This window comes from Syngnathus acus, chromosome 22 (genome assembly GCF_901709675.1).
Source record: "Syngnathus acus chromosome 22, fSynAcu1.2, whole genome shotgun sequence".
NCBI lineage: Eukaryota > Metazoa > Chordata > Actinopteri > Syngnathiformes > Syngnathidae > Syngnathus > Syngnathus acus.
The window spans coordinates 8,762,990-8,786,600 of NC_051106.1; the positions used below are offsets into that span (position 1 = coordinate 8,762,990).

The 23,611-nt window shown below is 46.9% G+C and overlaps 1 protein-coding gene across 3 annotated transcripts; it reads left to right on the forward strand.

Moving 5' to 3' along the window:
• Window positions 1-532: 532 nt before the first annotated feature.
• Window positions 533-23,611, forward strand: ppp2r3a (protein phosphatase 2, regulatory subunit B'', alpha). Of its 3 annotated transcripts, none has more exons than XM_037241140.1 (14): window positions 533-769; window positions 10,838-12,702; window positions 12,769-13,646; window positions 19,279-19,581; window positions 19,683-19,786; window positions 19,856-19,958; window positions 20,228-20,302; window positions 20,776-21,019; window positions 21,114-21,162; window positions 21,240-21,329; window positions 21,399-21,574; window positions 21,654-21,772; window positions 21,917-22,023; window positions 22,100-23,611. In XM_037241140.1, exons 2-14 carry the CDS (start codon window positions 11,352-11,354, stop codon window positions 22,194-22,196), a joined length of 3,696 nt encoding a protein of 1,231 aa, XP_037097035.1. In that variant the 5' UTR covers window positions 533-769; window positions 10,838-11,351; the 3' UTR covers window positions 22,197-23,611. The 3 variants fall into 3 exon arrangements, with proteins under 3 accessions (XP_037097035.1, XP_037097036.1, XP_037097037.1); XM_037241141.1 differs by lacking the exon at window positions 533-769 and adding an exon at window positions 6,489-6,610; XM_037241142.1 differs by lacking the exons at window positions 533-769; window positions 10,838-12,702; window positions 12,769-13,646 and adding an exon at window positions 18,511-18,942.

Genomic DNA, 23,611 nt, shown 5'->3' on the forward strand with positions numbered 1-23,611 from the left:
TTTTCATAGGGAAATTTAATTGGGGCTCCTCATGTGGAGGGGCGATGTTTAGGGTGCGTCAAGGCGAAATTGTCAGCATAAAAATGTGTCCAATGATGAGGCCAAGCAATTGAGGTGCTGTCGACTTCAAATACGACCGTGTTGTCCTCTGCGCGTATTTGTGTCATGCGAGGATTTGAGTGGCGGAGCAGTGGTGTCCTCAAGGCGAGGTGACGAGTGACGCTCTCTGTTGCATTTTGTCAATGTGTGTGGCAGCAGCTTCCATTTCAGCTCATTGTCATCCCTCTCGAGTGTTATTTGTGTCCTAACTCTTTTGCAGCACTCTTCCTAACATGTTTTTTTTTTTTGTGCAAATATATTTTCACTTGAGTACAAAGTAATTGTGAATATGTCTTAGCAATGAATAAAAGACAAGAAACAAGTCTTTAACTTGACAAGCTGACCAACCTGTCACTCTCAACGAGCCCCCGCCCCGCCCAGGCGCGCTGCACACGGGTGGGAACTCCCCCTAAGTTCCCCCGGTTCTCCTCACTCTCACTCGGCTCAGTCGCTCCAAGAGCTGTCACGCTCACAAACGCTGACACGGAAAGGCACGAGAAACAAGCCCACGCGTGTGTTAGGTAGCCCACCCTCTCGTCGGGCTCTGCCGGTTCGCTCCTTGCCGCTCGGTTTGCGGCGGTCGTGACTCGGCCAAGGAGGCGGCGGAAAGAGCGAGCGGCTCGCCGGTGGAGGTGAAGGACGAGGTGGGGAGACAAAAAAGGGGGAAAAGGTAAGCGGGAATTTTGTGTTTACATTCCCTTCGCTCTCAAACTTTGCGACGGGCTTTTTGCCATGTCTTTCGTGTACGACGTGATGGTGGTTCTGACAACCAGGTTGGATTTTTTCCCCCAAGTGTTTAACCCGGCTCTGGCTCCTATTTCTCCCCGGGTTGAGTGCATGGAATTCGGCGTGCACGCAAGCTCCCCCATGACTCTGTGGGGTTTCTCCTGTTGTGTTCAGGTAACTTTGGACATTATATTCTCACCTTGTCGTGAGTCATCGGAGCGTCCGTCCCATGTTAATTGCATGTCTTAAAATTCCCATGCAAAAATTGCTTGTTTCGTTGCGCCTGAAGTTACACGTGTCGTGGTGGGTTTGGATGCAAGTCGTATAAAATCCCACTCTTTTTCACCACACTCGAACGCCACATACAGTTAAACCTGCAGGTGTGTCCGACTGCCACATGCGTGTTTCCTCCAATTATGTTGTTTTAATGATGTGCGTGGGTGCATTTGCATGCATGCGCGTGCGTGAGGGGGGGGGGGGGGTGATGTTTATGGCGATTCCTTGTCAAATCCTGTGAGGTGGGGGTCAGTCACTAGGTCTCCTCTCTGGAATTCTCCTAGAATAGATTACACCACCCCCCTCCTGCACACACACACACGGAAAATGACTGACATATTCAGCCAGCGCAAGAAAACAAAACTGGCCTTTGGTGAGTCTCCTTCCTGGCATCTTCATGGATTTGTCTCTTGAGATGATGGGAACCTCAATGTGTGTGTGTGTGCAGTAATTTGAGCCTGTCTGGACCTTGCAATTGTGAAGGCCACAAAGACCACTCAGGCTGTGTTCTTTTAAGGTGTGTGTGTGTGTATATGTTGGGGGTGGAAGTGTGTTCCTGTTTAACACAAAGATCAAAGTATCAGTAAAGTGCTGCCGTGGTGTGTTTAAGGCTCGTTAGTGGTGGGAAACAAGATGTAAACAAGCATGTGAGTTTGTGTACAGAGCCGCTGTCAACTTTTTCTTAAATCCACTGGGAATGCCTATGACACCATTCAAAGAGACAGATCGGGAGACCCAAAGGATGGCGACCTCCTATCTGGATTTATTTGCCGTACCACTTTTCCTCTTGGCCAGCTCCCTTTAGAAGTGTTGGAATTTGGATTAACGCCTAATAAGTACAAGTGGAAACAAAAAGTAATACTGTACGTTTATTTACAGGATGACATAACAGCTAACTTGTTGCGACGTATTTCGGTGGCTAACAGTTGTTATGTAACGCGGCCCGTAATGGGGGAATAATCGAGGCGGGGCACTGTTTAAACTCAAATGGACACCGCACCCTTGGGATTAAACCAGCACCCCTCCCAGATTTGTAATTTGTCCAACATAGTTGCTACAAACAATGTATGTTTTGTAAATAACTTGAATTGTGCCACCCGCTGTGAATTGTGGAGCTCTCCGCCCGCTCTTAAACGGGCAACGATTGCGAAGCTGTTGGCTGACTCATCAGTGTGTAGCACAGGGTGACAATTGTGTCTGGCGTCTTTCGGAGACGTCGGAGTCATTCACATTTCCCGGTAGAATGTGTGTGGGGGGTCGGCTCGTCTTCCATGCAGTGCTGCTGGCTGCTAAAAATGAAGATGTGAAAAGCGAAGTTACAGAGTGTGTGTGTGTGTGTGTGTGTTGTTGGCTGTATAAACACAGTGGCTAATCATCGTCTGTGTCAGCAAGAGGTCTTTGTTTACATTTTTTAGCATTGTGTTAAATGAAATTTTCGACGTCAAAAATACGCAAAGTAGAGTATAATTTGGGGCTACTTTACTTTTCTCGGCTCATGACACACACACAGGTTCCAGTTCCAAAACACAAAGGGGTGATTCATACATGTGTGTGTAGGAGGTTGACTCCTTGGCTCTTCCTTTTAAATCACCTTCAAAGTGCCGTGAGATCTGCCTTGGGAAAGACGGTGAAGGAAAGAATGAATGGAAACAGGCTGAGGGAGGTAAATAAGTGGGACCCAAAAAAAAAAAAAATCACTCACTGTTCCCTCATTGACTGGCTCCATTGTGGCGATTGGTCGCCGGGGTCTGAATGTCAGCGCTTCTCGTCCGTCCCTGCACTCTGGAATGCGTTGCTCTGTGTATGCGTGACGAGTCGCTCGCTTTTGATTGTGTTGTGTTGTCCACACTGGCTCTCTTTGTCCACACCACACACACACACACCCGCAGTGAGTATCTGAACCCAACATTCCTCCCACTTCGGCCTCCACTTGCCAAGAAGGGAAAAAAAAAGCAGTAAATAGCAGTACCATTCACGGTCATGTTGGTGTGGTTTCTCCCCGGCCCCCACTTTAAGACACGGCCGGCTAAAAATATTTTATTGCCGTTTTTTTTTATGAGTCTTACTCCCTCTGTCGCTTTCTGGGCGCTTATTACGTCTCTCATGCATAAAACATCATTTCCTATGCCTGAAGACAAAGTCTGTTTTTTTTTAAAAATTTCCTTCCATTGATAACTCGCGATTGATGGGAAGTCAGTTGCTGTTCCACTCCAAGCCAGCGGGTTTATAATTAAAGAATAATCAAGTTAAAGTATCACAAATTGTGATTTCAAGCAAACATCGCTGTCTTCTGTGCTTAGCGCTAGCCAAAGCTAGCAGTCCCAAAAAGCTAATCAAATTACATAATGTGATTGTGTCGTCGCTTACGGCTTTTCTCCAGTGGACAATTCAAACTTTGTTCTGCCCTTTTATTTCATCTCAAGCGTGAGCATTTGAACAACTAATTGCTGCAAACTCATCTACTAATGTTAAAGGCAACGCTAACTACCTTCAGATTATGTCAACCTTGCCCTGCAGTGGCTTGAGATTCTTTTTTAATTTTTTTTTATCGGAGAAGAAACGAGAAAGGCCGATGGATGCCCCCCGGGCCTTACCACATCCTGAGTTGTGTAACAGACGCGCTGCGACCGTCTGGACGAAAATGACACGAGGCCACGGGCTGCTTTTACTGCCCGCTGTGGCGAGACCATTCGTCTCATTCTCCACCGCAGTAGCAAAAAAAAAAAAAAAAATGGAAAGGAAGAGTGATACAACAGAGTAGGAAAGATCTACGATGGAGACAAATCTTGTTTGACCGCAGAGGTCCTCGTCAAGCTTCGCTCTTTGTTATGCCAGTCAGCATCTGAGGGCAATGCGAGCCGCCGAGGTTCTTAAGTACATTCACACGTGAGTCTAACTTGGAGTCCCAAACCTTTCCAGAGACTTTTATTGACAAGATGAAGACGTGGCGTTAATTAGTTCAATTGTTTTGAACTGGCTAAAGATCGCAGGAAGGGCCTTGAACGCACGCTGTCGACAAACGGCGCAGCAATTATCCACGCGGGGAGGCGATGATGCACTCTGGATGATGGATGTCCGAGTCAACATTTCTGACAAATGTTGAGGAGAAAAAAAAAAATATATGGGAAAATAAAAGACGTGTCCCATTAAAAGTAGCACAAATGGAAAACATTGTTGTGCACTGAGATGTGTTTTGCATTTTGTGGGAATTTCATCAATGCATCCTTGAGGTTGCCATGGTTGCAGACACTGCCGGACCCCCTCCCCTGTTAAGATGTGCAAGAACTGACGTCAGATGCGAGCATCAGAGGAACTTTGAAGGCTCGTGCGTGAGTCATTTTGGAGGCTGACGAAATCCTGACACAAAGCTCCTTTTCTTCTTTTTGGTGCCATCAAATCGCTTTTGCAGAATGAGGAGTTTCAACAGGAAGATTTCGATAAAGGCGAGCTGGCAAGCTTTTTGGGCCTCGTATGTGTGATGAAGACGTCTTGACTCCGATCAAGTCGATGAATCACTGCCTACGCTGTGAACTTCCTGAAAACTGAAATAAATCACGCGTTTGTCGATGCACACATTCCTTCTGCACAATTTTGAAGGTCTTTTCTTCCTTTGGTGGTTTTTCATTTCAACCCAGCTGTTTTCTCAACCCCCCCTCCCCCTTGTGTGACATTTGGAAAGTTTCCTTTAAAATCCCCTCGACATTTGCGTGGAAAAATTGTTTCCCCTGCTTCCCACCCAGCTGTTTTTAAAAGCAACCGCGAGAACGCCTAATAACAGTTTGCCGCTTATCCACATTCTCAACTTCACGCAAAACAGTTCGTTCCACAGTGGATGAGTTAGCTTAGCCTTGACGCTAGCTCTTCAATTGCTAGCTAATTGCGACATTAGCTTAGCTGTCCTTGTCACAGCACAGGATAATCTCTCAAGATAATCTTTTAGAGAATTCTGAGAATGGGAATCCTCAAATTTGACCTGATAGCCTTGAATTACTTTAAGCTAGCGCTAGCCAAAACACACAAAACAAAATTCCAGCTCCTGTAGCGGGAAATCGCTAAGACTGAATTTCTTAAAGACAAAGGAGCTTGTTATTGTGTCGATTGTTGCATTGTAAGGAGAAATGATTTCAACTCCGACCGCCCACATCATGGCTGACGGCGTGTTTTTGCTCTGCGGATGGCGACTCATCTGCTCTGCCAGTTGGTCAACCGCTTGCGGCTGAGCCAGAGCTGCGGGAAGCGACTACGCGGTTATGCCCGGGCTGCGTACCGACACCCATCTTAAAAGTCGCAACGTAGTTCTGGGATTTTACGAGATAAAATGACAGCCATCCAGTTTTTTTTCTCGCAAGCCTTTTTGACGGCCTCCTAGTTGGAGGTTAAACCAATGAAGGAACAAACATCACTTGGACTGTGTTGATGTGGTACATGTGTTGTCATGACTCTGTAATTTCATCTTGGTCGCGTTGTGATTATGCAGTGATATACTGGAGACAATTCAAACTTGCAGTCATGGGAACCAGAATATAAAATAGTTTTCTGGGTCGTTGTTTTCTTCTTGTGTAGGGCCTGACCAATGGAGGCCATTTTGGTTTTAGGGTCCCAGCGGATCTTTAAAAAGTCTTAAGTTAATGAATCTAAAAACAAGACCTTAATTGCCATTGAGAATGTCTTTTAAAAAGTCTTTCAAATTGTCCAATTGAGACCCAAGCAGGTGTCCTAAACGTCGGCGACGCTGACTAATAAAGCTATTTTGGTCTTTGTCCTTTACCGACGTCAACATTTGATGATCATCTGGAGGATTGGCGATAAAAGCGGAGCGCTCTAGCCTGCTCCTCGCTGCTTTAATTGTTGTCGACGAGAACTCGGTTGGAGAAGAGTCTCGACCAAAATAAGCAGCCTTGAAATATCACCAATTTGTCTCGGCTTAAGTTCAAAGCATACTTTTAGCGCAGAGCTCCATCTTTTGTCTGCAAGACTCCAACTACGAATTTGAGACAGCGGTCTGACCTTCGACCCTTTCGACTGACTGTCGCAGCTTTTTTGTGTTATGAACTTGCGTCACGCCATCAAACTCATTGAAGGCTCTGCCTGTCAAAGTCATTCCGAGCATTTTGACCCCCCCTCCCTCTTCCTCGGAGGCTTTGGGCCAGCCAGGCGATTCCATTGAAAGCGAGAGAAGGTGATCTGAGGTATCCATCATTTAGGCTGAATCAGGCTACTGAGGCTACCTTATCCTCTCTGGCGTCAGCTCCTATTCATAGGCCCCCAAAAAGTTGATCCCCCCCCTCCCCAAACCGCCTCCTCCTCTCAGGGCTTGAACGTAAAGCTGTCGTATATATTAATCACACTCTTGACGGGGTTGCCAGACGAACGGCGTTTTCCCTCGGGGGGGTTGTTTTCGTCTGTCGCCGGGTGCTTAGAAATTCGGCGGTGATGGATCGCAAATAGGAAAAGCCAGAGAAGACGTTTGTGGACTTCTTCTTTGTGGTCTCGACGTCGCTTTTGGAATGTGAGTACAAGGCGGATTTGCTTTTCCTATTATCGGACTTCGATGGGCTTTGTCAATTTTAATCATGGACGCTAAAACTTGCCCAATCTCAAACTGCGCCAGAAGGTAAAACAGTTTTGGGCTATTTGTAGGAATGCCCCATGCTCCGCAGTCTCCACTTTGCTGCAGCACTCCGGTTTCAAAAGTGAAGTACGGGAGGCCGTTGAAAAAGCAAGCACCCAATAGATTTCCTTTAAAGCACGTACCATGTTTTTGTAGACAGCTGAGGTCAGTCGGCACTTAAAGCAAGAGTTCCATTGATCTCCATGCAAAGTATTTGAGGAAGCTGAGGTCATGTTGTGTGAGCTAAGGCATATTTTTCTTGCCTCATGCATTTTAGAGCCAGAATGGAATTGATTTGAACGGACGGGCCCCTTTGCTTAATTGTCGTGAGGTTCTACCAGTTTCGATTTTTGCAGTAGCCGCCTTCGGTTCGCATTGCACTGAGCGTGCAAGATGGCGAGCAGTTCGTTGTGAAGTTCTTGACGTTATGCTAATGTTGCAAGTTTGAGACACAAACTTTGGTGTGAGTGGGTGTTTTGTTTTGTTTTTTTTGCTCCAGCCGCGTGTAGGCGTTGGAATACTGTGTACTCGGCCTGACTTATATGGCCTTCAATAAAAAGTCCGATTTTAACACGCTACAGTTTTTTTTTTTATCTTGACACACAAATGTGCATATTTAATCATCATTTTTTTTACTTGACGTTGGCTGTGGCGATCCATAGTATGTTTTCCGTGTGTGTGTCCGTTTGCAATGAGTCACTGCCGTTGCAACCATTGTCTTTGTTCTCCTGTCACGCCAGCCCACTATCCTTTTCCTCCAGGTGTCAAAAACATGCCAGAAGCGTGTTTGCCTTCTTGCGTGTGCGTGGGTACGTACGTGAGCCTGAGTGTGTGTGTGTGTCAATTCCTGCACTTGCATTTACAGTACATACTGTATCCCCCCCCCCCATGAGATCACGATGCTGAGAGCAGGCATGCCTATCGAGTGTGTGTGTGTGATGAGAGCAGACCCCCCCCCCCCCCCATGAGAGTCCTTGTGTCACATAAACGACGTCCAATAAGCCATCTTCAGACATAAATCTTTGCCATTTGTGGGGCCGCATTACAAACAGATATGCGCAGCCATCAGCGCTCTCCGTTTACTGGATGCTAACCGTGATTCAGTCCAAAGCCATTTGTAACATAGCTAGCAAGTTAGCTTAGTATTCCTGCAGTGAGGAAAACGCCAAGACTCAGTTACTGCTCAACAAGGATGCAAATTTAGTTTTTTTTTTGGACCAGCTCGCAGCTGATTAAAATAATCGCGCTAGCATCTTGATGGTGGTGAAGCCGTTTATATTCTGAGGCATCCTTGACACGTAATTCATCGTCCGACTCCAAATTGATCTCGCATAGGCCAAATTGACGCTGGAATGTCTTCCTGCATGTAACGTTGACACCGCACATCCCTTCTTGTGTGTCTTTTCATGTGCTTCCTTTCTGATGTCTATTTAATGACACCAAGCTAAAGCTCAGCAGATGGCAATTAGAGCGGGCACAAGTCGAGACTTTATATGAGCATTTTTTTTGACGAATTGCGGCTGACGATGAAAGACTTGTTTCTTCTCAAAGTTACATACAAGCGAGCCTACAAATGGTTACAATACAGACACACAAACGCACACACACAATGCCACATCCTCTGTTACTGGGCTATTTTCTTCCCCGGTGTTTAGAGGCTATTCTCGGACTAGTGTTTGTGCATGTGACCCAAGTTGCGCCCCCCCCACCTTCCTGAGCAAAATGTCCGTCTGGCTTTTCATCTCAATTCATGTACGTGTGTGTGTTTTCATACGTGTGTGTTGATCACAAGTGAGCAAGGCGATGTTGACACCTTCTGCTCCGTATCACACCTCAGCGTCTTTTGTCTGTCTCCAGCCCCTGAAGGGCATTCCTCATCTTTTTGTTCTCGAATGATGAATTCCAGGTTTTGGAGGACATTTTCCTTCGACATTTTAAAGGTACTGAGATTATTTCACGGATTGCCGGATGCCGTTCCAATCGTAAATGTCTGAAAAGTTTGACGCCGGCGAGTCCCAATTTAGATTTTGGGTGGGATGAGGGTGCTGGAACATGATGGCTCTCCCCGCCGTCTCCATGGCAACGGGCGGTGGCGACAAGGGGTTTGCGGTTAGAAACCCTAATCTGCTCCTCATATGACCCTCTGATGGACGGCAACAGCAGTCCATACACACACACACCAACACACACTCGCTTCACTGGCGCAGTCTAAACATGCGCTTATATGGATTCTACCGTAATTTTCGGACTATAAGTCGCACCGGAGTATAAGTCGCACCAGCCATAAAATGCCCAAAAATGTGAAAAAAAACATATATAAGTCGCTCCGGAGTATAAGTCGCATTTTGGGGGGCAATTTATTCGACAAAATCCAACACCAAGAACAGACATGAACAAGCAACAACAGGCTAAACGATACGGTATGCTAACGTGACAAACACAAACGAGGAGCTGAGAACGGGCCTGACGTAACATTCAGTTATTTAAAAAAAACTATTACATAAATAACACGTTTATAAAACCATCTGTCACTCCAATTCATTAAATCCATCGATCGTCCTTTGTCAACAATGCCGTGTGCCGCGCCGCAGTTCAAATTATTCCACAGGCCCATACAACGATATATAAACTATATTTTAAATAACTATCACATAAACAACAATATTATCAAACCATTTGTGTCACTCCAAATCATTAAATCCATCGATCAAATTTCTCGTCCTTTATGTCATCCTGGTGACAGAGGACATGTCCAGAGGATATGGCGCTTTAAAGTGTTAATTACTTTGTTTGATTTTTTCTCTCTATTTTTCATGTTTTGAATATGTTCAAGATAAAGATATCAAAGCATGTGAAGTGATCAACTATACTAAAAATAACATGTGAAGTGGTCAACTATACTTGTAAGTAAGTGATGTGTTAATGATCAAGTAAAAATTTGTGAAAAAAAACATATATAAGTCGCTCCTGAGTATAAGTCGCCCCCCCACCCAAACTATGAAAAAAACCGCGACTTATAGTCCGAAAATTACGGTAATTCATTTCTGACAATGTCAGAAGACCTGTTCTTCTTTCTTTTCCTCCAAATGTCGTGCAGAATACACCACGTGTCACGTTTTTTAAGAGGCCACTTGCGAATGGCCGTGCTGCATCTGCAGTCGGGGCCATGAAGTGGTTTTTGGGACTGGAGATTGTCAAAGCTGAGCTCTCTGCTCATTTACTCAGTCAGGGAAAGTTAAAAGGAGCTTGGATGCACTTGAAAGAAAAGGCTTCGTCAGCAGTCTCGAGGAGCCGTTCATAAATAATTTTTAATAAAGAAAAAAAATAGACGGACGGATTCATGTTTACTTTGCTGCTGCTGCTTTTTTTTTTTTTGCACGCGCGGTCGCCCGCGTGTGCGTGTCTGTGCGCCTTTTAAGGCCTTTCAAGATAAGAAAAGCTGTGAGTCAGGCAGCCATGCAGCCGCCTAAAAACATCCTTTTCCTAGATGGTCCCCCTCACTTCCCCAAAGAGTAAATTTGGTGCGTCTATCCGATCCGCAGTCAGTCCTTGGGGGCCGCTTGCTCATAATGAGGTGTGGAGCTATTCACACGGTCTTTCTCCAGAGACCCGCGCGTGCGTGTGCGCGTGTCGGGATTCATAATAACGTTTCAACTCTCGTGCACAGCAGTTGCTCGGGTGGCTTCCAGCGTCCCGTTTACGCATGTTGATTTATTATGTATGGGAATGTGCTGAGTCTGGGCAACTCTCGGGAAGAGAAGAGAAGGAAGCAAGAATGCGAGTGAGACAAATGCAATTTTCAAGCTACTGCAAAGATGATTGTCTATGTCATATTTCGAAACAGACCGTTTGGGCTACGATTTACATGACCCTTGACTTTAAAATGTGACTTGGGACAGATGGAGTTTGATTGTCTTGTTGCAATTAAGAAAAAAAGAAGCCCTATGGCAAGACATATGCTAGCAATTGGTTTCAAATGTGTAACGTCGCAGGTATTTGTCCCATTTTATAGCTTTGTGATGACTACATGATAAGAATTTGGATTTCATTGCTCATCAGCATATCAAAGTTTTACAGTATTCACAATTGATAGACTAATGACAGCCCCCCTGCATCCCCCCCCAGGTCAGAGAAGCCCAACACGAGAGGCTGGAGAAACGAGAGTGACGGCAGACTTCCAGACGCAACATAAGCAGAGCGAGCCAGAGCGAGAAGAGGGCAGTGGGCCATCTGCTCTCGCTCCCCTGCTATTCTGCAGCTGCGGCCGAGTCAGCGACTACGTCTCGGCTGCCTGGGGACTTTTAAAAGGAGGAGAGAAAGGATTTCTTCCAGCCAGCCACGGACCGGCCAAGTCCGGAGCCATGCTGAAGCCTCGCTGGCAGCGCCGGAGGCCCGCGGGGGGAAGGCTGAGAGCCCAGCTGGATGTTCCGCCGCCGCCGTCCTGCTTCGCTGTCATTAGTGGATAACGAGCTGCCGCGAGAGAGGAAGCGGAGAAGCGCCCCGTGGAGAACCTCGCAGCTGTTATTGAGATCCCCGAGTTCTTATGCCTCACCTTCGCAACGGGACTTTTTAAAAGTGGAAATTCGATTTTTTTTCTTCTTGTATGCCCTGACGGATTAGTTGGGTGACATCGGTCACCATGGCAGCAGCGTACCGTGTGGTGGTGAGCAGCGTGAGCTGCTACAACAGCGTGGTGGTGGACCGACGCAAGCATTCTCACGCTGTGCACTATTGCTCGGGCCCGTGCAGGACGCTCTCGCAGGGGCTGGAATGTTCCGTGGCCCATCACGGCACCTGCTCGGAGCTGCTGGTCGCGCCGGACTCGCCCTCCAGGTGCTTGAGCGCCCAACACCACGCTAGGACGAGTGACTGCGGTGCCCTGGAGAGGGCGGGGAGCAACGGAAATTTCTATATCGGGGAAGAGGGCAACGCGTGGCGAGGAAAAAAGTTGCCCATTGGCGGAGGATCGACGGGCAACCTGAGCTGCGGCGGCTACGGAAGCCTCAAGGACATCACGGAAGAAGCCATCAATCTGGCCAGCGGGAAGCTCAAAGAGTTTTCCTTCGACAAGCTACGTCTCTCCTCTTCCAGCCACGTCACTTTCCGGAAAGGTCGCAAAGTCCGCCCCGACTCCTTCAGCCGTCGCTCCACCGACCTGGAGATCATCTACGGCCACTTCAGCTCCAGTAACGCGTCGACAAACAGCGTGGCCGTCGCGCCCGCCGACGAGAACTCGAAATTGAAGGGCGGTTCGTCGGCTATTACCAAAGTAAACAATTCAAGCGGTATCGGGTCGCTGGAGCAAAGTGTCAACACTCTGGCTTCTCTTTACCGCAACACTCTCGGGGAGGAGAACTTGATTGCTCGTCTGTTGGAGAAAACGTGGGGCGAGGCGGCTGCCGCCGGTGGCGGCGGCGGGGAGGACATTCGCGCCTGCCTCGACATCCTGCTCAAATGCTCGGAAGACCTGAAGAAGTGCACCGACATCATCAAGCAGTGCATCCGACGCAAGGCCGGCGGAGGTCCCCAGGATGGAGGTGCCAGTCCCGACAGCGTGTACCGGGCCTTGATGACCCGACTCAGCATGTATCTGAAGAGACTACCTCTGGAGCTGGAAGGGATCGGAGGTGGCGGGCACGGCGATCTGACGGAGCTGGTCAACAGTCTCCACTCGCTCCAACAAGCGCCCTTCTCGCCTATATTTGGCGGCGAGCAGCCTCCGCGTTACGAGGACGTGGTGCGCTCGCCTCCCAACGCAAAGCCCGCTCCTCACATTTCCGTCCAGAGCTCGCCACCCAAAGCACTCACCAACGGACTCCAGCATCCACACCCCCCTTCATCCATCACGCATCACAACCTGCTCCCCGCTCCCGTCACGAGTTCTCCGTCCAGTCCGACGCACTCTCCGTCCCGTCTCGGAGTCTCGCCGACGCCGCCTCCGGGATCCCCCATGGAGGCGCTTTACATCGAGGAGGAAGATGTCGATACAGGTAAGACATCTGGATGGGTCGCATCTCAGAGAAACAAAATATGGAATGAATTTCTTTCTCGTTTAGACTCGTGCGGCATCGGCCACACCGCCGCGAGACCTTCGACGAACGCTCCGGCGCACCGGAACGACGACATTGACAAACTGCTGATGGATTTGGAGAATCTTTCCCAGAGCATGAGCAACCCCAGGAGTACCGAGCCACCACTTCCGGTCAAGACCCGCAAGCGAGGCAGTGGCGGAGGCCTTGGGATGGCGTCCGCCGAAGCCCAGCCCAAAATCTCCCAGTTCCAAATCAAAACCAGCCACCCGACGGTGAACGGCACCAGTTCCAAAGCTCCTCAGGGAGAAAGCCGCAATGTTCTCGCAGGCGACGAGCCGGAGGACGGCGCCTTACTCTTGAGAATCTTGGAGAGCATTGAGAGTTTCGCCCAGGAGTTGGTTGACTCGGGGGCGGGGAGCACCGGGAGCGCCGAGAGGAGCAGCGGCAAGGAACGCGAGGTGATGAAGCTCCTGCAAGGTACGCTGGCCTCTGCCGGCAGGCCCGACCTTGACGGTTCCGCCGGACAAATTGATCCGGCGGGCCGTCCGGCGGAAACGGAAACCGCTCCGGCCGTACCTCCAAAGCTCTCCGCCCGAACACCCTCAGTTCCACCTGCCGTCACGCCGAAGGTTACGGCCGAAGACGTTCGCACGGCGACAACTGCACATCCGCCGACCCCCGAGGCCGCATCGGCGAAAGCAAACGACAGCGTTTCCGAAGCCCCTTCGCTCCATCCCAAATCCTGCCTTGCGCCTCCTGCCGGTCTGGGGAACGACGCTGCGCCTAAAGTCCCGCCCACCAGCCCGACCGTGGTCGTCCAGAGAGATCCGGCCGGGGACGTTCCGGCTTTGAGGGAGACGGGCTCAACTCTGCTCATCCAGCAGACTCCCGAAGTGATCAGGGTAAGCGTCAATCCTTTATTCTACTCTCTGGATTTGTCGTGTTACGAGAATTTTTTTTTGTAATTGCTGAGGCAGAACAGGATTGTTGACCATAATTGATAGTTGCTGATGAATAGCGGTAATTAGCGACTCGTCGGCGCTTCGACACGCTCAACGGAATGAATGTGAGAGCCTTGAAATATACATTTGGGGCACTCAAGCGATCTTGTTTGTGTTTGAAAAAAAATCTACACGGTGGCGCCTCATGTCCTGTTGATGTAAAAAACATTTCGGAGGTTGCCATGGTTACTGACAGCCAGAACTCAACAATAACAGCACCTGAGTGCATCATTAACGTCTGATGATAATAACCGCTTCCAGGAATTTGTACAAATACTGGATAAGGGCTCGCTGCACATAAGTTAAAAAAAAATGATGTAAAATTGGCAAAATTAATAATAAATGAATCATTTATTTGCATTTTTTTACATTTATAATTTAATTCTGATTCATTTGTTGATCATCCAATTTAAAGTTACATAAATTGCTTATTTAACAAATTTTGATCATCAAATAATTATCAGGAAAAAATGTAATTCTATGAACTAAGTAACTACCTTTTTAAAGCATTTCCAAATTAAAAAACATTTTTTTTGCATGACTGTGACTGGTCGCGTCCCGTGACCCTCAGTCACCTCCGGCCACGTAGTCAGCCTGCGATGAGCTAACACTTCACCTCTTCCATTGGCCCGCACGCTTCAAGTATTTTGGGCGTGTTGAGTAACACTTGTTGCCGTGTGGCGCCGCGACCCAATCCGAGGCGCTTGATGGAGGGTGCGACGCCTTCGCAGGGGGTTGTCTGTTGCCACCACCAGTGTTAAGTGTATGCTTAGCCTGACGGGTGGGGATGTGAAAGGGGGGGGGGGCACCTAAATCTGTCCGCCCCCCCCGTACTATGGCATCTCGCTAACAGACTCGCTGTCGCCACAGTGTAAATGGACCTGCGCGTGTGCCACTTGCGTTATTGTGTTTCTCTCCTTCTGTTGCCATGCTTCAAATATTTCAAAAAAATAATTGAGTTTTATTTGATGTCCGTATCATTTCCCATATCTGGTTACATTGCCATTCCATTTTATAATTAAAGGAATGAATCCCCTGACCTGAACCCAAACGGCGCCCGCGTGTGACGTCAAATTGGAGGCAGGCACTTCTGCTCGGCGGGAGGTCGTAAGCGGAGCCGTGGAAATCGGCGCCCGCTGCCGCCATGTGCCCGTGCTTCACATTTGTGTTTTATTGGCGGGCGGGAATCTAAGGAGGCCCTTTAACGATTTGGCGGGCTCACTTATCTGATTTAAGTGCACCCCCCCCTCCGTTGGCCGTGACCCTTAACTTGATAAGGCAATTTTGGCGCCTGTACATTTCAACACAGGCAAAGGTGTCACGATGTGCACGTCAACTCGAAAAAGTCTGATGGCTCTGTTAAGACCAGCACTTATTCAAATATATGAAGGACAAAATTAAAAGAGTTGAGTTCCAGCTTCTCTTTTTCCTTCTTCTCCAGCCAACTCAACTGTTGACACTGCATTTTGGCACAAAGGATTTTGGGGGGGAAGGGGATGAAAGGGGAGCTTAGGAAAAGTATGCCGATAGGAAGGTAATAACTGTCTGTCAGAGATGACACCAGGAGAGGATTTGCACAAAAATAATTTGTACGAGTTGAGGGGGGGGTGGGAAAAAATAGCCAGGCAAGGATATTAACGGGTGAAGTCCACGTAGTTTGGGGGCCGGGGTGGGGCGGGGGGGCTTTCCAGCACAGCACAGTACAGTTGTTGACTCTGCTTGGCTGGAGGATGACATCACTCCTTCTACAGGAAATGAGGTCACAGGAGGAACGCGTGCCAAGTAGGGGAAGACGCTTGTTTGGATTAAATGCGCAAGTTCGAGGCCCGGCAAGCGCGCTTTGAAACAATGTGGCTCGTACAAAGTCGCTTCGCCGTTCAGAAATAGATTTTGAAACGTGCCAGAGAGTAAAGAGACATTTTTATTAATTGAAGGAAAATGGAATTCTGGGTCCATATCAAAATACTTGATTGATTTGTGTGATACTGGAACAAACCTTACTCACAAGGACAGAGAGAGCACATGACCTCTTTTCCAATGTCGGTCACAATCCAAAGTTGAGGTGCAACACTTGGCAGCCGGCGCTCTGCTCGTACTGGTAGCTGTTAAGCCGGTGACATCATCGCTCGGCCCAGCCCAACCCGGCCCGGCCCAGCCCGCCCCGCCGCTCCCACTGCAGCCTGGGATGTCCTCCAAACGGCTGTTCCCACTTTAGCGTCAAACTTTTTTTTTCAAGCGAGTCACCTTTTCATCTGGAATCTTTTAACTCGGCTGGAGGCTGTGTTACCATGGCAACTAGCAAAACATGTTTTGGAGCATCGGAGGTGGGAGGGAGGGAGGGAGGCTTCGCGGGACTCCCCCACTCTACATGATGGGACTCCCTCCCAAGAGCTCGCTGTTTTGGGAAAGGCGTGGCACGTGGCCATGTTTTACCTTTTTATTTTTTTTACAGGGCGTAATCTTGACAAGCAAAGTTGTGATTGCACAACCAAAATATTTGACCTGATCTCCATTCGGGTTTCCTCTTCACTGTTAGTCAGAATGTGGTGACTCACTTATAAATCAGATTGAAAGCCATTTATTTCAAATAATGATATAAACAATATAATATTTGTTTTGTATACAGTATTCCTACATTTAAAAATAAAATAAATACAAGAATAAGCGGTTTAAAATTTTATAGGACCCTTTAAAACAGCCAGAATTTGTTTCTCGGTATTAAGGGGTCGTCTGCTGCCCTCTAGCGGGGGTTTTAAAACTTGTCGGTCTGTTCTTTAGCTCTATCTAGTGGACATTCCGCTAATTACAACGATCAGTTTAAAAAATATACATACCGAAAACACATTAAATCGTTTTGAAGATATGTGCTATTAAAACAATCCATTTCACGTTAAGCTAATTTTGAAAAACCATGTGACTTAAACGGTTACGAGGAACTCATCATATCTGCTTCATTTTGTTCCCAGATACTAAAACTTTATTTGGAATCTTCCGTGTGGCTAATATTTCAAGTTCAAGTCGACATGAAGTGCCACAATAAAGAAATTAATTTTGAATGATAGCCCAACCAGAAATTCGAAGGCATATGTGAAAGCTCTCAGACTTTAGTGGAGGCTGTGGAAAATCTTTGCTTGCTGACTAGCGGGCGACAACCACAACAAACTTCTTTGATGACTTTAGCGTTTCCCGAGCGTGGTTCCGATCCATTTGCGCCGTCGTCTGAAGAAACCATCAGCCTGGCCTCCTTCTCCCCGATGGGCCGTTCATCCGTCTGGCTCTCTGGAAAGCCAAACGAAACCCGTATTATCATTATAAATGAAGCCCAAATCCTTTTGACCTTGAATGACATTTTTCATCTGCTCTCTCTGCCCTTGACGTCATACTTTTTAAAATTTGGAATATTCACTTCTAATGATTATTGACTTCCTGTCTTTGTCATTGGCTGGAATCTGCCTAGTAGCGCCGCAGGCGAAAATAAACTTGTAACGATGTGTACGCGGATAATTTTACACACAGCCGCCAGGCACTCCGAGCAGGTGCTTTCGGAAGTAGCTTTGTATACACGGCACACTATTCTCTGCGGTTCCTTGGAAGTGGCCCACACATTCAGCGCAACAGTTGGCACTGCGGAACAGCTGAACCCCCCCCCCCCCTTTCTATTCCCCATCAAGCGTTCAATGGGCTGACTCGTCTGTTTCGCGGCGTGAAAAGGGGAAGTGCGCACCTGTCGTCTTGTCCTTCTATGATTTACGCTATTAATATGATCATATTCATAAAGAGATTTGGGGAATTATGACAATCGGTTAATGCCCTGCCACATTTGATTCATAACTCTTTTCGTTAGATTTATTATAATATAAATCGAGTAACGTGCAGCCGATAAATAGATTTGAATAACAAACGAGTCCTCTTTGCATGGCGCTCGTTTGTTGATTGTCACAAGATATTGGGATGGATGTTTCCTCCTGCAGCACATCAGGAAAAGTGTGTTTGTGTACGCGTGTAATTGTGTATGTGCGTGCGCGCGCGCGTGTGTGGGATTGGTATGCGGCCTTGGCTTCAGTACAGAGTGGAGTTGTTCCAAAGAATTCAGCAGGGGTGCGCACAGCGGAGTTACCCTAAAAAACACAAGGTTGGATCTGGAAGAGTCACTAGCATACATTAGATGTTAAAAGAAATGTAATAATGACACTAAATATGCTTAGAAACAATTCTTTAATGAGTTATTTTGCATAAACTTTGTCCGAAATGTTGCTGTGTAGGTAATGACATGACCGCTAGAGGGCGCCAGATTGTCCGCTAAGATCACTTGTGAGAAAAAAAGAAGGGAAAGGTGTTTATTCCAATCCAAGCAGATTGTGAGAAGCTTGTTTTCCTTTTGGAATGTGCACACAGCTGCATCGCAGACATTTGCGACATTCACTTGTCACTTTATTAGGTACACTGTCTAGATCCAAGTGAAAAAAACATGTCTAGAGTAGGAAATCTGTAAAAGTGCTCATCATGGTGAGTAAGGCAGCAATCCAACACAGAATATGTTAAAGTTTCAGGACCAGGTGACAAAGTTCCTGGAACTTTACTGACGTGTCATTCACTGATTCATCACGCCATCCCAAAATTAACTCTTTGGAAATAGTTCCTCTTTGATTGCCCCGCCTACTCACATGGAAGCGGCCTTTGCTGAATGTATGTGTGTGTGTGTGTGTGGGGGGGGGGGGTCTCAAAACGCCGCCCCCCCTGCCTCCTTCTCAATCGGTAAACTCTGTGTGTTGCCCGACTCCAGCATGGCTCAAGTTTCTCGGTGCGCTCGGTTCTGAACCCAGTTTGGGATTAATAAAACTGCGTGAGGGGGACACTGCAGGGTTCGCTCCCCTCTTGGATGGTAGATCATGCCCGGGTGGTCTTCCTGCAGCGGAACCTTGCATACTGGATTACTACCGCAGAGTCCGGAGGGAAAGGTTTTGGGCTACTTTCTGGAGCTTTTTTTTCGGAACCCTAATTGGAGTTTGGCGGGAGGGGGTGTTTTTGCATGCGGAGACCCCCGACCATGATGATCAAGGAGACGTCATTGCGCCGGGACCCCGATCTGAGGGGTGAGCTGGCCTTTCTGGCACGGGGCTGTGATTTTGTCTTGCCGTCGCGATTCAAGAAAAGACTCAAGTCTTTTCAGCAGCAGCAGCAACAGCAGGAGCAACAGGTCAGACACGCCGCCAGGTAGCAGCACGCAAAACAAAAATCTATCCAATAAGTCGCAGCTTCTTTCGTGCAGGACATGACAAACCATTCTGAGGCAGATACCAGTAGGTTATTAATAGACGGGAGGTGCAGGAATAGAGTGATAGAATGAATGTGGGGGGGAGGAAGGGGGGGGGGGTTACAGCTGTCAGCCTCAATATGTGCAAAATGGCCACTGGAAGAAAATTTTGCAAGCTAACGACTTCCTGTTTCCAATTTGATGCTTTTTGTTTTGCATCTACTAGATAGGATATTTTGTACGTCACGCTTTCTCATGACATCTTGATTTTTACTTCAGGTCCAGTCCAAAGCGGAGAAGAAACCCGGCACGCCACCCCCGGCCCCCGCCCAGGCATCCACCGTCCCGCATGCCTCATCGCACCGCTCGCCCAGCCCGCCACCAGCAGCTTCGGTGGTCATCTCCCCTACTCCTCCCCCTCCTCCTCCTGCCATCAACATTCCCAGGTTCTACTTCCCAATTGGGCTTCCTGCCGTCGGCCCGCCGGCAAACCACGACGCGGCCATCGCCGCCATCGAAGAGACCTTCGCCGAGTTTGAGGAAGAGAAAGCCGACATTTACGAAATGAGCAAGGTCGCTAAGGTAATGATCGTAACATGCGGGTGATATCAAAAGTCTACACACCCTGTCAGATTTATGTGATTTACAAGAAAAGGTCAAAGGACAAATTGTTTCCCCCACAGGCGTGCGATTGTCCGCTGTACTGGAAGGCGGCCATGTTCTACGGCGCCGGCGGCGAGAGGACAGGCTTTGTCTCCGTTCACTCCTTCATCGCCACCTGGAGGAAGTAGGTTGCATTTGCGGCCGATCGGAATCAAAGTCACGGAAATGCTAACACGGCTCGGCACTCTTGCAGGTTGCTGCACGGTTGCCACGACGACGCCTCAAAGTTTGTCAACCTGCTGGCCAAACCCGGCTGTCGGTACCTGGAGCAGGAGGACTTCATTCCTCTTCTGCAGGTCAGCTCTTGTCTTCTACTTTGCTTGTTGTCAGCCTCCACAAGAAAATAAATCTTTTTTATACACGTACCAATACCTTAGTTACCCGTTGCTAATTTGATTTACTATATACTGAGTTAAAAAAATTTTCAAATTTTTTTAAAAAATATTTTGTATGGTATAGTCCGTTTTATTTTATGTCAAATTATTTCAATTCAGTAGCGGTCTCAGTAGTATTTTTATTTATTTAACTTTTTAATTTAATGTCACAATTTGTCTTGTTTGTTTAGGACATCGTGGACACGCATCCTGGACTCACGTTTCTGAAGGATGCACCCGAATTTCATTCCCGCTACATCACAACGGTAATTGATGAATTAAAATTGCATGAAATGAAAATAAGTTTACTTGTGCATGAGTGCGTGCATGTCCCTGTGTGATGTGTGATGTGAAATGCAAAAGAAATACATCATGGAAACTGATGGCTAGTCATGCCTTGTATGCAGCAAATCCCCCCCACCCCCTTAATGTCCCCCATGGCCTCTTCCATGCCCATATTAGGACACTTCCTTCCGTGGAGTCCAGCTCACCGGTTTTATTTTCCTGTCTGTGACACATTAGCTGCATGCTACGTGAACCAGGAAGTGGCTCAGCGTCATATTCTGAAACTTCTTGAGTGGATTTTAAAATTGACTTGCTAATGTGCATATTTGTTTTCTTTCAAAAATAATTTTAAATAACAAGCAAATACTAAACATTTTAAACATATATTTCTTATTTTTGCCTCTTAAATAATATTTATAATATACTAATATTAATACTGGTGTATTACTGGCAGGTCATCCAGCGGATCTTCTACGTGGTGAACCGTTCGTGGACAGGCCGCATGTCCATGACGGAGCTGCGGCGCAGCAACTTCCTGCAGACGCTGGCGCTGCTGGAGGAGGAGGACGACATCAACCAGATCACCGACTACTTCTCCTACGAGCACTTCTACGTCATCTACTGCAAGTTCTGGGAGCTGGACGGCGACCACGACCTCTACATCGACCACAAGGACCTGGCCCGATACAACGACCACGGTGAGACGGTTTGACACATTTGACCAAATTAGCCATCCAGGCACAAAATGGCCGCCTTTGTTTACGCGCACCGCCCTCTGCTGTCCTCCCTCAGCGTCCTCCAACAGAATCATCGAGCGGTTGTTCTCGGGCGCCGTGACGCGGTAAGCGTTAAACAGGCGCAAGTGAGCCCGATCGCTATGACGACGGAATTAAAGGTGTCTGTGTGATTGGTCGCCAGGGGCAACACCGTGCAGAGAGAAGGTCGCATGAGCTACGCTGAGTTTGTCTGGTTTCTCCTTTCTGAAGAGGACAAGAAAAATCCCACTAGGTAAGATTTTTCATTTTGCATTTATTTTTTGCAGCCAAGCCAAAAGCTAAGTCACCATTCGCCCTCCAGCATCGAGTACTGGTTCCGTTGCATGGACGTGGACGGCGACGGCGTACTGTCCATGTTCGAGTTGGAGTACTTCTACGAAGAGCAGTGCGAGCGCATGGAGCGAATGGGCATCGAACCGCTGCCCTTCCAAGACCTGCTGTGTCAAATGCTCGACTTGGTCAAACCAGAGAGTCCAGGTAAATGTCAACTGGGACGTTTTCCCTCAGCCACGCTTTGCTTCACCTTAACACACAACGCCATTTTTTTTTTGTCCAGGCAAAATCACGCTGAGTGACCTGAAGCGTTGCCGCATGGCTCACATCTTCTTTGACACCTTCTTCAACCTGGAGAAATACTTGGACCACGAACAGAGAGATCCCTTTGCTGTGCAGAAGGTCAGCACAAATAGTGGGCCATTGTGGTCCAAGTGGCCATTTTTTAAAATGTTTCTTTTTAATTCAGCCCCTAAAGCTGCACATCATTTTGTAGCGAGGAAAATTTTGCCAGTTCGCTTGTTAAAACTCACGTGGCCCTTCCAGGACCTCGACAGCGACGGTCCAGAGCCGTCCGACTGGGATAAGTACGCCTCGGAAGAGTACGAGATACTTGTGGCGGAGGAGACTGCCAACGAGCAGATTCACGAAGGGTACCGCAAATAATCTTCTCTAATGTTCATTCAAGGAGTTTGATCAGCTCGCTAAAGTTCTGAAATGTGATTCCAGGTCATTTGAGGACGACTATGACCTGGATGATCTCCAGGTCCCTGCTGAGATCGGGAATAAGATGGAAAAACTGGTCATTTCGGATCTGACGGCGTGAAAATGGCCATTGACTTTTGGATGGATGCGCTCCATCCAAACGGACAGAAAATAGAATATGGACATCCGTTTTATGATGATGACTTTTTTTTCAGTGAAGATGGACTCATGTTCACGGTTGACTCACAACAAAACGGACGAGTGAGACATTGATAAGCTCTTAAAGGAACACAGTACACTTAAAAAAAGCTATACAGAAGACGAATGTATTTTTTTTTATCAAATATTGACAATCATGCGCAGACACATCATATAACACGTCATATAAAACTCAAGTTTTTAGGTTTCTTTGCATGACTTTGGAAAGATTTTATTATAATGGAACTGTTTATGCAATATTTTTAGGGAGTTCTTTTTAAACAAATTTGCAATTTTTTCATAAAATTTATGCAAAATGTAACAAAAATATTTTCACAAGGCTTGATAGATTTTACCTGAAATTTTTGACTGAAAATTTTGGCCCAAACACAATATTTGCACGACTTTAGAGATTTTGACTCATTTTTGAATTTGGGGGTTCCTTTTTTTTTTTCAAAGAAGCTGTTATTTATTGTTTTATCTTAACTTTGTTGTTGTTGCCAAAGAAATTTTATTTAAGCTCTTTATTGCAACTACACACTCACCGGACACTTTATTAAGTACACTTACACAGCCTTCATGTAGCTAAATACAGTGTTAGTGCTCTTGGTATATTACTCAAAATGAAACATTTCAATAAATAAATAAAAAATCAAATTATAATGTGCAGGTAAACCTAATGTGTCCAGCGAGTGTCAATTTCAGTTCCTATTTAATATCCACAAATGAACATGTTGTCATGTGTGTAAATATACCTTTTATAACAGTTCCAATGCTCAACATGCACAATGCAGCTACAAAATATCATGAAAAAACTAAACAGGTTCATTGATGTGTGCTTGTTGTGTTAACACGGCTTAGAGAGTGTGTGCTTGGGAATCTAGAGGTGTGTGTTTATGGCTTTGTGTCCATTTTTGTAGCTACATAGCCACTGTAAATGTGCCCGGCTATGTCTTTATTGATCATTATTATTATTATTATTATTATAGTAATAATAATAATAGTAACAAGAAGCCATTTTAAATGTCTTTTTTTTTTTTTTTACATGATTTTTATTGCAGTGCCACTGTGTGGCTCGGATTCAATTTGATCTGGTGTGTGTGTAACTGACAATCATTACGACTAACGACACACAAGCACGTTAGTTATGTCAGGACTTTTATTCTGAAACTACTGTGAGAGGAAGTGAGTTAGCTTTTATTTGGATAAGCTTCCTATCATTAGGGTTTGTGTAGCAGGGATGTTTTTTTTGCTCTGCTTTGATTCCCTGTTTAGTTTGTGGCATTGGCTGCTTTGGTTTGAAGCTCAAAATGTTCAAATAAAGACATTTGCAAACTA